The 12,693-nt window shown below is 40.6% G+C and overlaps 1 protein-coding gene across 1 annotated transcript in view; it reads right to left on the bottom strand.

The window, feature by feature from the left end:
* LOC110049470 (uncharacterized) overlaps positions 1–11,327 on the bottom strand; it is a 64,146-nt gene extending 52,819 nt beyond the window's left edge. Inside the window, exons 1-5 of the mRNA XM_089296578.1 lie at positions 11,229–11,327; positions 11,007–11,149; positions 3,842–4,152; positions 1,732–1,873; positions 299–376 (exon numbers count right to left, since the gene is read on the bottom strand). Coding sequence (XP_089152704.1) covers positions 299–376; positions 1,732–1,873; positions 3,842–4,152; positions 11,007–11,149; positions 11,229–11,239 — 685 coding nt within the window. The 5' untranslated portion in view covers positions 11,240–11,327. The remainder of the gene's footprint in view (positions 1–298; positions 377–1,731; positions 1,874–3,841; positions 4,153–11,006; positions 11,150–11,228) is intronic.
* Between the last annotated feature and the right edge of the window lie 1,366 nt (positions 11,328–12,693).

Raw genomic sequence — 12,693 nt, 5'->3', positions numbered from 1 at the left:
CGATACAAACTTGAACTCCAAGGTACACAGAAAGTTGAAATTACATATTCACCAGATGAAATGAACCGGCATTGTATTGTTTAGAGGGGAAAAGCCATATAGATGCAGTATTTGTTGCTGCAAAATTCACCGCAGTGATGAAAAAACTTTTTCAAAATCTTAACGGAGAGAGCTAAGAAAGAACGAAGATTTTAACAGGAGAAGAGTTCGCCTCCTACGTGATTTCCTCGCTACATACTAACAACGGAGCTACGAGACCTTGGTGAATATAAAATTCTGACAAAATGGAAAAACTGACCTCTTTCTTCGCATTTCCACTCATATGTGCCATTTTCCTGAAGCACAAAGAAGCAGAAATCTGGCGTAAGGGGACCGCCTGAATAAGAAAAAGAAAGCACAGAATTAAAACAAATAAAATTGTAATATATTGTAAGTTATTTGTTGTCTAGCAATGTAATGTAAGTAATGTAGGTAGCCGACTGTTAGTAAGTGTTGTATTGTAAAACCATTGCAAGTAATGTACCGTCAGTGTTTTATAATAGCAATGTTTGGATTGTTATGTTAATAAAAAAGTATCGTTAATATATAATAATAATAATAATAATAATAATTATTATTATTATTATTATTGTCATTGTCATTGTCATTGTCATTGTTATTGTTGTTATTATTATTATTATTATTATCATAGCTTATAAGCGGCAGTTTACTGCATGCCGGAGAAACGTTCCAAAACTGTACGGTTAGGGATAAGAACAAAGACTGCGCACATGTTATGATTATCAGTTGAGTAAGGCGGGAAGAAAGTCTGGTGACCGGGGGCCCGTTTCCCGAAGGTCCCGAAAAGTTTTCGCACCCGGAAAGCCGTAGCAAAATCTCAAACGTTATGATTACAGAGCTGTTTTATTCAGGTATTCTTAATATGAACAGAGGTTCCCTTCATACCGAGGTTTCAGGCGTATCTACTTCTCCGTTTCTAGATACATTGGGAGCGAGGTCAATTTATTGAGTTCATATCTTCCCGTGAGGAGTGAGATGATGTGAAGTTTATATGAAATAACTCATATATGAACTGCGGTTGTAGATGATAGTGAAGAATGTGTGGCCCAATGTGTGACTTCATAGCTCAGTTGGTAGAGCATCGCACCGGTATCGCGGAGGTCACGGGTTCGAATCCCGTTGAAACCCTGATTTTCTTCAGGCTTCTTCTTTCCAATTGCTTAAATTGGAAAATTTACTGCGATGATCATTCTTCACTATCATCTACAACCGCAGTTCATATATGAATTATTTCATATAAACTTCACGGAGATACGAACTATTGGCCGTCGTCGTTCGCGTTCCTCAGACTACGCAGAACTTGTTCATTTCACGTTGTTGTTTTGCAGAGGACGGCAAAGAAATGTAGAAAGATTTTTAAGGCACGTGCACAGCTATTGTTTTGCTCATGAACCTTTTGTTTGGTGACGTTCTCGTTGCCGTCGTCGTCGTGGTTTGCTTAAGCTCAATATTGTTATCATTGGAAACGAGGAAAGTTGCCCTTGCCAACACCGCAATTTTAGGGCCAAAACTTCGTCGCCAAGTATTAAAGTACTAACCTAACTAGACAATAATGGAGGGCATGTAAACATAGCTCTGTTTTGCTTTCCGTAATAAGCTCTCATGCTCGAAGTTGATTGGTTCAACTGAATTTTATAAACGTTTTAATGCACGTTTGAGTGCTTGTCGTACCTTGTGTACAACCATAGAGCTCCACCCTCATTGATATCCAGGACTGCCACGTGATTGGTCGAAAACGGATATAACGTGCTGTGATTGGTGGATTTAGGTCATGTGACACAACAGCATCCTTGTCTGCGTTTCCGGCAAATACCTAGAAAAGTAAGGTGAAACATTGTCAGAGTTTATTTTAAGGAGCTACGTCACGGTTTGGGCATCTTGAAAATTTTAGCCTAAATTTTTAAAGTTCGTCGTTTGTAATCCGTGTTAATCCTCTCCATCCTTAACCATCCTTGTTACGTAATGGTTTATTTTTATCTCTTTGGTGTTTTTATATCGTAGTAAAGTACTATTATCAGGTTTCGTTCAGTTGAACGGTAATTTTGTACGCAGACTGCTGCGACTGAGCTCCTAACCACTTCCAGCAATGTGGCTTGTGTTTGAATCACGGAGCCGGCGTCGTGAGGTTGCGTTGTTAATTCTCGTCATTGCTCCAAAGCTTTTTCTCCGGGTTCCCTGGTTTTTCTTCCTTCACAAGAAAAAAATCCAAATTCTAATCTAACTTTGATGCAAACACTCCCCACCCCGGACGGGGGTGGTCGTCGTACCTTTTTAGGGGTTAAAAAAGCGGTTTTGTTACCTCTTATAGGTACTAGGGCTAATTAGGGGTACTAAGGGGTATTACGGGGAATTGGGGATATTAATGGTATTAGGGGTATTAGAGGTGTTACGGGAATTAGGGGTCATAGGGGTAGTTAGGAGTATTAGGGGTATTAGGGGTAATTAGGGCTATTTGGAAGGTTAGGGTTACGTATTAGGGGTAATTAGTGGTATTAGGGGTATTAGGTTTAATTAGGGGTATTAGGGGTATTAAAGGGAATTAGGGGTATTAGGGGTATTAATATTAGAGTTATGAGTGGTAATTAGAGGTATTAGGGGTATAAGTGGTATTAGGGATATTAGGGGTATAAGTAGTATTAGGGGTATTAGGGGTATAAGTAGTATTAGGGGTATTAGGGATATTAGAGTGGTAATTAGAGGTATTAGGGGTATTAGGGGTATAAGTGGTATTAGGGATATTAGGGGTATAAGTAGTATTAGGGGTATTAGGGGTATAAGTAGTATTAGGGGTATTAGGGATATTAGAGTGGCAATTAGAGGTATTAGGGGTATTAGGGGTATAGAAAGTATTAGGGGTATTAAGGGTATTAGGGTTAATTAGGGGTATAAGAGGTAGCAGTAAGCGGTGAGCGGTAGGGGTAAAAGTGGTATTAGGGGTATTAGGAGTATTAAGGATATTAGGGATATTAGGGGTAATTAGGGGTATTGGGGGTATGAGGGGTATAAGGTATGAGGGGTATTAGGGGTAATTAGGGGTATTAGGGTGTTAGGGTATTAGGGGTATTAAGGGTATAAGGGGTATAAGGGCTATCGGGGGTATAAGGGTATTAGGGTATTAGGGGTATAAGGTATAAGGGGTATTAGGGTATCAGAGGTATTGGGGTTATTAGGAGTAGTTAAGGGGGTGGGGGGCAAAACACTTCATAACAGGCACATAACAAGTTCATGAGGGGTGCTTACCATTTGTCAGAATAAACCGGTTGCGATGTCCGTTGTATAATGGTAAGGGTTTTTCCAAAATCAGCAAACCAACCGAACGAGATGGCGCTTACCATTTGCAATTCGATTTCTCGTAATTGTTTTCGGATGATGAGAGACTGGATACTGGAAAATTTTCCAAATGATAAGAAAATATCCGCCGTTCCGTTTCGAACGGAAAAAGAGGACTACCTCTGAAGGTAGTCTACAATTTCCGAACGGATTTTCCGGAAAATTACTGTTCCATTTGACTTTCAACCGAAATTTCCGGCTTTTTTTTGCTTAATGGTAAGCACCCAAAATCTCTTCCGTGTCTGGTGAGTAAATAACTATGTCTTCTTTTTTGTTTTAGAGTAGACAGTAAAACCAACACTCCAAATTCCAATTTGATCGCAAAAATGAGTTCCGGAAAAGTACAAAAAATCGCCGATCCGCAAAATTAAACTCCCGCTAAAATTTCGCGCCACGGCACTTAAATAAAGCGATTGATTTTATTTTTTTATTTGTATTTGTTAGATCATACCTTGTCCGTTACTTGTCCTTGTTCGACGTAATACTGAAAGGTCACTCCATCGTTACTGAACTGCAGTTTATACTCAGTCACCCACTCGCGGTATGCGCTGCTTCCCTGTGTAGCTACACGCGTGACCGTGGGGTACTGGACACCTAGATCAATCTGGAGCCATTGACTGGCGTCATTTGCGTCCGCTGACCAGGCTGTCCCAGTGTGTAGTCTGCTGTTTTCGGCGGCAAGATGGCTGTTGTATTCCGAAGAGGCGGTGATTTGAAGGTCTGAGATTGAACCACTCTCCATGCCAAGAGCGTCATGACATTCTAAAGGTTACAGAAAATCGATAAAAATGCGTTGATATTGACATCGGAAGGTCTTTGTAATTCTGTGGCACACTACAACTTCAGCATAGACCTTTACCGAAATCCATTTCAGCGCGTACGAAAAATAGTATTAGAGCTAGGTTGGGGTGAACATTTTCATACATTTGTTGCATTTTTGTCCACCCTGATCTCGACTCGGCGCCATTGTTTGTTGGAATGCGGGAAAGGTCTATTTTGGAGAGGCGCGGTAGTGTAATGGTTAGCGCACCTGGACTCCGGATCGCCAGAGCGGACCTGTTTCGAGCCCTAATCTGGGTCACTGTGTTGTCAAAGTGCCTCTCTCCATTCAGGGCCTGGTTGTTGGGAGCCCAATTAAGCTAACCCGGGGTTAGCGAGAATCAACTTTTCAGTGAAGTTTTCTGTTTATATTGTTGGTCCTTCAGTTTGGAGTTTGAATAATCTCAAAGTACACGTAACATAAGCAGGGAAAAACGTTTTTCTACAAGAAAAATTATGACTTCGGTTAGCTTTGAATCCTGGGTTAGCGTTAACCGGCTTTCGAACAACCCGGCCTAGGTGTAGAAATGGGTACAAGTGAGATAAATGCTGAGGGTAACAGTGCGATGGATTATCATCCCACCTAGGGGGAGGAGGAGGGATTAGAAATGTTCTCGTGTAAATCAGAGCTTCTGCCAGAGTTAATCCAATTAGTGACCTGGCCTAAAAAGTAACGAGAGCACACACAAAAAGTTATTTTATGTAAAACATCGTTCTTTCGATAATTTTCTTTCAATTTCCGCTGAGGGGCAGTAACCCTATTAAACGATTAAACGATGAGCAACTAACGCGGGTAATTTGGTAAACCCCTCCCCATCCCCCGTTTCTCCCCCTCTCCGACCTCTCCGGAAGGGCCTCATGTGACTATACATTGATCGTTCCCATTATACACATTCCAAAAACAATGGAACGTTTTTTTCAGTCAATACATATTTTGTTCATGTGACTTGACGTTTCTAAGGTACCAAATTAACCTGAATGTTTTGAAGGTGGAGGTGTGGCGGCTTTGCGCCTGTACCCTATAGACATGACATCCTATACCATGATACAGTTGTTATAAAGCCTTTTTAACTGATCGACCAAGACCTCGCTATCGCACACTCTCAACCTCGTTTCTGGGGTTTTTCCATTCTCTTCTCCCTATCGAAGAGAAAAGTCCTGGAAACGAGGTTGGCGCACTCTCAGTGGGCTCCACCCCTGAAGTGTATCTTTTGGATATAGTAGAAAACTGCCCCACACTATCACCCCTCTGCAATAATGATAGCCGAATTGACGTCTAACCACAGTCCCCCCCCCCCCATCCTTTTTGCAGCTTCACCTTTGAGCACGTCATTTGGTGTTTACTCCATTTGAAAATAAACTTGGCTCATTTTAAGCTTTTATGAAAATTTCTTAAGCATTTACGAGAACTGATAAACTTGAAGAATCGAAACTTCGAGTCAATTTTTAGATAGCAGCAGTTTCATAACAGCCGGTAAACACAAAGAATAAGCCCCGTCATCTGGTCAGTAAGGAGATATGAATGAAAAGTCTACAAGTCAAATAGCTGGAGATTCACTTTCTGCAGTTATAACTTTGAGTCTTGTTTTCATGCCGTTGCGGTTACAATTGAGTGGACATGATACGATATAAGTTGTCAAGGTTGAACATATTTTTTTCAGTTATGGCATTTGCGGTTGTAATTTGGCGGTATTTAGGGCTGAGATAAAATAGCAAAAATCTCAACAATTCAAAAGCCCTTCCTGTAAAACCCGGACAAAAAGGTCCTCTACAAAAGCTTTGCCAGCTGACATGAGTTACGACTAAGCCTTATTAATTCCGTGAGTTCTCATGACAAGTTTTGATCTAAATTTTATATCGTAGAAGGTGGCCGACAGTTCGAGATCACTCAAGCTCTACCATAACGTACCAAAGGCAACATCATTTCCGTGAGTTTCATGACAAGTTTTGATGTAAGTTTTATTTTGTGGAAGATGGCCGACAGTTCCAGATCACTCGAGTCCGCCATGACCAAAAGCCACAACCGATCTTTATCATTTCCGTGAGTTTCATAACACGCTTTGATCTAAATTTTATTTCGTGGAAGGCGGCCTTCAGTTCGAGATCATTCAAATTTCGCCATTGCCTAAGGCAACTATCCTTAACTATCGATCTGTATTTCACATTTGTTTTTATCATTTCATCATCATCCAATTACGTGCCAGAGGGGATCTCGGTTTCCGTTTGTACGTGTTCCCAAACCGTAAGTGCTTTCTACCTACTGTGTGCTTCGATATTTTTTGAAGTCACCTTTTACTGCAACGGAAAAATTCACCTTCATAGCCTAACGACGTAAGATATTGAAACAGAACAGTGATCGATCTAGGGGACCCACACTTACCCCTGAACAAGTATGGTTAAGATTAGGGAAGAACAAAACGGATTATCTTAATTACAAACTTAAAAATTCACGCTTAATATAGCACTGAAATGCGCCTTCCGTAAAAAAAAAAAAAAGAATAATTTTAATCATCATTTCAAGTGACGCTTTGTCAATTTTTCGCCAAAAAATATCCTTAAACAGGGAGGAAAACAGGTTGTAGAGATTAATGGAACTTCATCACGGAAAGCTAAAACATTGCCTAATTTTTTCAAGTGAGTCCTTTGCAATCTGTCTTAATGTTTCTCAGTCGTAACCATTCTTTTCTTTTTTCAGTTTGTTGCCACTTCTTTAGCGTTTTTCTATTTTAGGAAAATATTATTTTGAATTGAGGTTTCCTTCATTTTAAAACCGCAATTAAAATTAACGTGGCATACCCGGCGTACTTTCTCCAATGAATGCCCCCGGGGTTCATATCAAACTTGGCCTTATGTTTTCTTGAATCCTGCGGTTCAATCAGTGTCCGTTGGCCCCGTTGTTTATGAAGAACCAGTTTTCCTTCATTTGTTTTGACAGCCGTAAATCATTCCATAATACCTAAAGATTGTAACGTCTCGGATAAAAGCTTGACGGCCTTATTTGCAATTCCACCCTGGAGAACCGGAGTTTGTTCGGGACCTGGTATTTGAATGATCGAGTGAATAAGGTATCTCACGGCCTTTAACAAACTACAATTTCAACTGCTTTATTTGGAAGGGAACGACTGTTAAGTGCCAAAATAAATCAAACTTCGCAGCTCATTGCTCTAGCAAATACGAAACTCGAAACTTGATTGATTATGACATGATTTGTAATGCTCTTTTTTGATCCCAAACATTTCTTATCAATATACTTAATTATAATTATAATCATAATATACTTATAATGTTACTTTTGAGAATTCAGTAGTGATATTAGAGACAACATAAAAATGGGTTTGACTCTGGCATTTAAAACGTTGAAAACATTTCGTAAAAAAAAAAAAACAACAACAACAATAAAAACACAAAAAGACGTTTCGACCGAAGAAATTAACGTGGTAAACTGCTCAAACTGCGACTTCATATATCATGGCCAAAGCGGAAGATCTGCTAAAGAGCAGAGTCTCCCTCGATTCCGATTTTTCTAGGAGATCATAAGGGGTCTGATGTTGATTTGAATCTCTGTATGAGATCAACTGACCGATTCGCGTTGCAATTATACGTTGAATTTAACTGGAAATACGGTCAAATAGGACTGCTCTGCTCCCTATGTAGCTCCCAGAACAACTCTTTAGCTTTCGTGTTGTCCGCACAGCCCACACAAAACAAATTCACTCGAAAGTACTGCACAGTTTATAAGCTGTGATGTTTTCAACTAGATTCTAAGGCTTTATCAGAGCTAGTCAGACACTGTCTGTGAACATATCAGAGAATCTGTTACATATGAAAATTCGCCATATTTGCGGTGTAAATTCGTTAAATAAATTGTCCAGCAGCCAGATATCCAGATCGGATCAGTGTAAAGTGGCTTCATTAGTACGGGAATTTTACATCAGGATTGAATCGCGGGCGGTCTTAAGCACCACGACCTCACTCTGTCTAAGGTTTGGTTGTGGGAGATCTGGGACCCGTTTCTCTGCGTTTCTCGATGACCCCGAAAAGTTTTCGCAACCGAAAAGCCGTAGCAAAATCTCAGACCTTGTTACTAAAGAGCTGTTTTATGCACATACTCTTAATATGAGCAGAGGCTCCCTTCATACGAGAACTTTCAGGCGTAAACACCTCTCTGTCTTTAAATACCGATTGACTGAAATTGGCTTTGTGGGCCCGAAAAGTTTCCGGGGGTTTCGAGAAACGGGCCTCTGGGCACAAGATAAATGTCACGATTTCTGATGTAAAAAGATACTTCTCAATTATTGCCTTTTCGAACTGGCTCACTGCAATAGAAGAATCATAGCCACGTTTTGCAGAGGATAGAAAAAAATTCCTAATATTTTGAAACAGTAAAAATGGCCAGAAAAATGCTCTACATGAAATTTAAGCAATGAAGTGGTTGTCGCCACGTACGAAAAGAAGATTGAAATCTGAAACAAGAGACTGACATGAAACAAGAAAAGGCTTCGAATACGGTAATCCGTGAAAACAGCTGCCTGTCAACGCTCCCGCAGCCTGTTTCGCTTTTTAACTTGAAAAATGAGGCTAACGGGCAAAAGTTTTCAAGATAGCCATCCACAACAGAGCTTCTTTAACAGCGACAAATTCGTGGAAAGTTCTCCGTATTTTGTTATCAGTATAACCTGCGATCGGGCGTTGGCCCAAAAAAGAACACCTGATCACAGGTTTTCGTCAGTAAAGAAACATTAGGCTGGCACGACAAACATGAAACGGCATAAATCGATATCAGTGAATGTTGCTTGTCCAAAGAGCCGCGTGGGTGGGTGCTAAAATGAGAACACTCAAGAAAAATGCTTTAAAGGACCGTCAAGTGGTTCATGATATGATGCAATGACCGTTACGTTTGCGAAATAGCTCGTAGCCAATCAGAGCGCGCCTAATATCCTGGCCATTATATAACAAAGCCAAACAATTTTTTCTAAAAGGTACCTTTTGGAATTTAACTACTGTTTTGACAGCTGACGAGCAAAGACGAGAGGTCGTAGCATTCAAAACACAAGAAAACAAGAACTTTATCGTAAAAATACTTTTTACATTTACAAAGAAAACATTCAGTGCTGAACGTTCCTCGACAATGGAATTTCTTGAATACCACCACAACAACCCTCTGTCAAAATTGTTTGCCATTTGAAACTTGCTACCTTATTTTTTTATTTGCACGACGATGTTCTAACTCGGGTCATTATTCCATATTCTGTTAACGTTTTCACGTTTTAAAACAATATTTACTTTGACTTTCTTCCAGCGCAATCAATTACTTCACTGCGTGTTTTTCAACACAAAAAACTGCTGATATGCATACTTTTTCACACGCAATAAAACTCGACAAAAACAATCCCATTACAGGGTCATAGGGTGTAGTTTTTCATTGGGAGTTGGAAAACGCAATTGGAACAGAAGCAACGAATTTGACTGAAAACACAGCGTTCCCTGACTTAGTGAGAATTTAGCTGAATCAGCTGAACGTTTGCCTGCAATAGAAACTACCAGACACTGAAGTAGGAGGAATATTTTTCATATTTCTCTAATGCCCTTAATCAGTTACCCGAGTTTGAAATTAACGCATTAACTCCCACGCTTGTCATTACATCCCATTGAAAGGAGATTTTCAAGCTTGATTGTCGAATGAACGAAAATTATGCCAACTTAGAGCGAAATAAAAATTAAAGATACTTGAAACATGCGTCTCGGGCGCACTGATAACAACATTCGCTACTCACACAGGTCACGAGATATATGAATATATGAAAGCAATATAACCGAGACAAAAGCAATAAAACTTAACTTTTCCTGAGCGGTCAGAGTAGATTTAATTACTAACCCCGAAGGTAAGACATTTGTTCCTGGGAGAGCTAACACAGTTAGTAAGGTCAAATTAATAAAGCGAGAGACTCTTCTCCCTGAGCCGAGGGATCTTAAGAAGACAAGAGACGTCTTGAGGTTTGAGTGCTGTATCAATGAATTCACTATACACAAAGGAGCATTCCAGTGAAGGTGGAACTCACAAGTGTCAACGTACATTGTCATTGGCAAGTATCTCTTGTGGTTACTTCAACACACAAAGAGCTGTTATGGTATCCGCTGTGCAAGAGATCTAACAAGGTTTGCTTCATCGAGAGGCATTGACACTGCACGTAGAAGGACAACGGACGGTTTTATTGTTTTCTGGGTTTGATTCTCAGTCGCTTATCAGCCATTCCACTTAAGGGATAATCAAAGCATTCCAATAGACAATCATTTTACCGGATTTCAAGTATCTTATCAATTAAACATCATCTTTTCACAAGATTTGTATATACAAACGCGGGTTAGCCCATTAAAATGGCTTTTATTTCACAAGCCACGAGTATAGGGCAGGTAGAAGTGAAAGTATGAGTAAATACTGGGTTCTATAAACCGATAACGACGCGTTAATAAGCCTTATGTGCGAAATATTTTGCCCTTTCAAAGGAATCGCTTATCGCCAGCGGTGGATTGAAGACCACGCTGAGAGCGGGGTCAAAAAGGCGAGTCTGCAAAAACCAGACACTGCAAAAACCAGACATATTCTGTGTCGATGTGGAAAAAGATTATGTGCCTTACTCTAGATAGCGCAAGAAAACAAGATGAATACAACTAATTGCTTCCACGTTTATGCGCGACACGAGAACTGCGGCTTAGAATTTCATACTCCTGTATGCCTCGTGTATTCTTAAGTATGCAAGCAAAAATTATCGGGATAACTTGGATTTCAAAGTACTAACCGCTAACCGTCTTGTATTTGCTGCTTTGCAATTCGGATAATCCGCCCAATGAATCGGCGATTTGGGGATCAGCATCTCGTGGAATGACAGTCCTGAAATGAGCGATATTGATCGATAACACCAGCACTAGAAATCCAATGGCCCTGCAACACAACCAAGGAATCCTGTTGAAAATTCAATCGATATTAACCGCCAAGCAATATCAGTATGTAGCAGTAATACCTTGTGGCCATGTTACTGCCGAGAGGACAAGTTTATCCGAGATGGATTATTCAGGTCGATGAACTAAACACCCCCACACCCGCCAACCTCGACTACAAAAAAATACATTGCACAGGCCACATTCTCCGGTGTCTTCACACAAATTACCGGAAATTCACGCAGTGCACTGATTGGCCAATCTTTAACCCATCTACACATGATATCAACTAAATAGGCGAGTGTGCGTAGAGCAAGAATGACACTTGAAATACAGTATGTAGAAATACGGTAAAAATACGAGAAAAACTTTGACGCTCTTTGGTATTTTTCTGCACTGGCGAAAGATTTGTGAGTTAATAGAATATGTTTTCGATATTTTCTTGTCAGCTTATCTCGTCTGGCTGACAGAGAAATGCAATCGGATTTCATGTGATGAATGCTATGAGTTTTTTGTTTCACGGGGAGCCTATACAACTGTGGAGGACATGCCTTCTTTATTAACTATCTCACAATACTGAAAATTTTACAGCAACCTCCAGTTGGCACCCAAATATAGGTTGCCTATCTCGATCAGGCAGTAGGTCCCATGAATGGCTTGCTACCCTTTGATAGAACAATAGAACAAACAACAGAAGCAATGCCCTCTAGCCCCAAAACAATAGCAGCTGCTGTAATGACGACAAATAGAATTACAAGCCTACGAGAGCTGCTACCCCGGGGGGGTACTCCCAGAAAAATTGGGTGGGGGTGTGCGGACCGCCTCCCAAACCCTCACCTTGTTTACCATATTTATGACCGTTGCAGCTGGCACAGGTGCCCTAAACATAATTCATGAAGGGCTTTTGATGATGGTCTCATCGATGATGACGAAAAAGTAGCTTCTAAAAAATACACCCAATTCAAGGCTTGAGTGCAAAAACCCCACCTTATTTATGACCAAAACGGCTGAAAAACCATATCCTTTGGGGCCGCGCATACCTATATAGCCAAAATAAGGAGGTCCTCCCCCCGCGGGGCCTGCTACACTTCCGATCGTTATACCACAAGCATTTCGTCACATGGGATTTCACGGATATTGCCTCCTCTCGAGAACCCGGCTCCGGTACTCCATGTGCTACTTCAATTGTCTGTGAGACTTGTAACCATATACTCTTTATGTATACATCCTATCTGCGTATTTCAATTCTGTTTTCGTTACTGTACATCGGCGACTGAAATATTCCTGGACACATTGCAAAAGCAAGGCCTTGTTCTCAAGTGGGTGAACTGAAATTGTTGACGATGATATAACATTGCAAGAGCGTTTCGCAACTCATACATTTAACGCCTGTGTATAATAGCGGGGGCACTCCCAAGCGAATTGGGTGGGGGTTTGTGATGAGTTTCTTAGCCTGTTAACAGGCTATGAGTTTCTTGAAACCCTTGTCCTGCTTCAGACCGAAATTCGCGATTTTCCCTATACTCTATTAAACCGGGGGGGGGGGTA

This window comes from Orbicella faveolata, unplaced genomic scaffold (assembly GCF_042242905.1).
Source record: "Orbicella faveolata isolate gen_17 unplaced genomic scaffold, um_ofav_v1 contig_27, whole genome shotgun sequence".
Classification (NCBI taxonomy): Eukaryota; Metazoa; Cnidaria; class Anthozoa; order Scleractinia; family Merulinidae; genus Orbicella; species Orbicella faveolata.
Note: the sequence above shows the minus strand (reverse complement) of the source record. Positions and strands in the feature narration are given on the sequence as shown.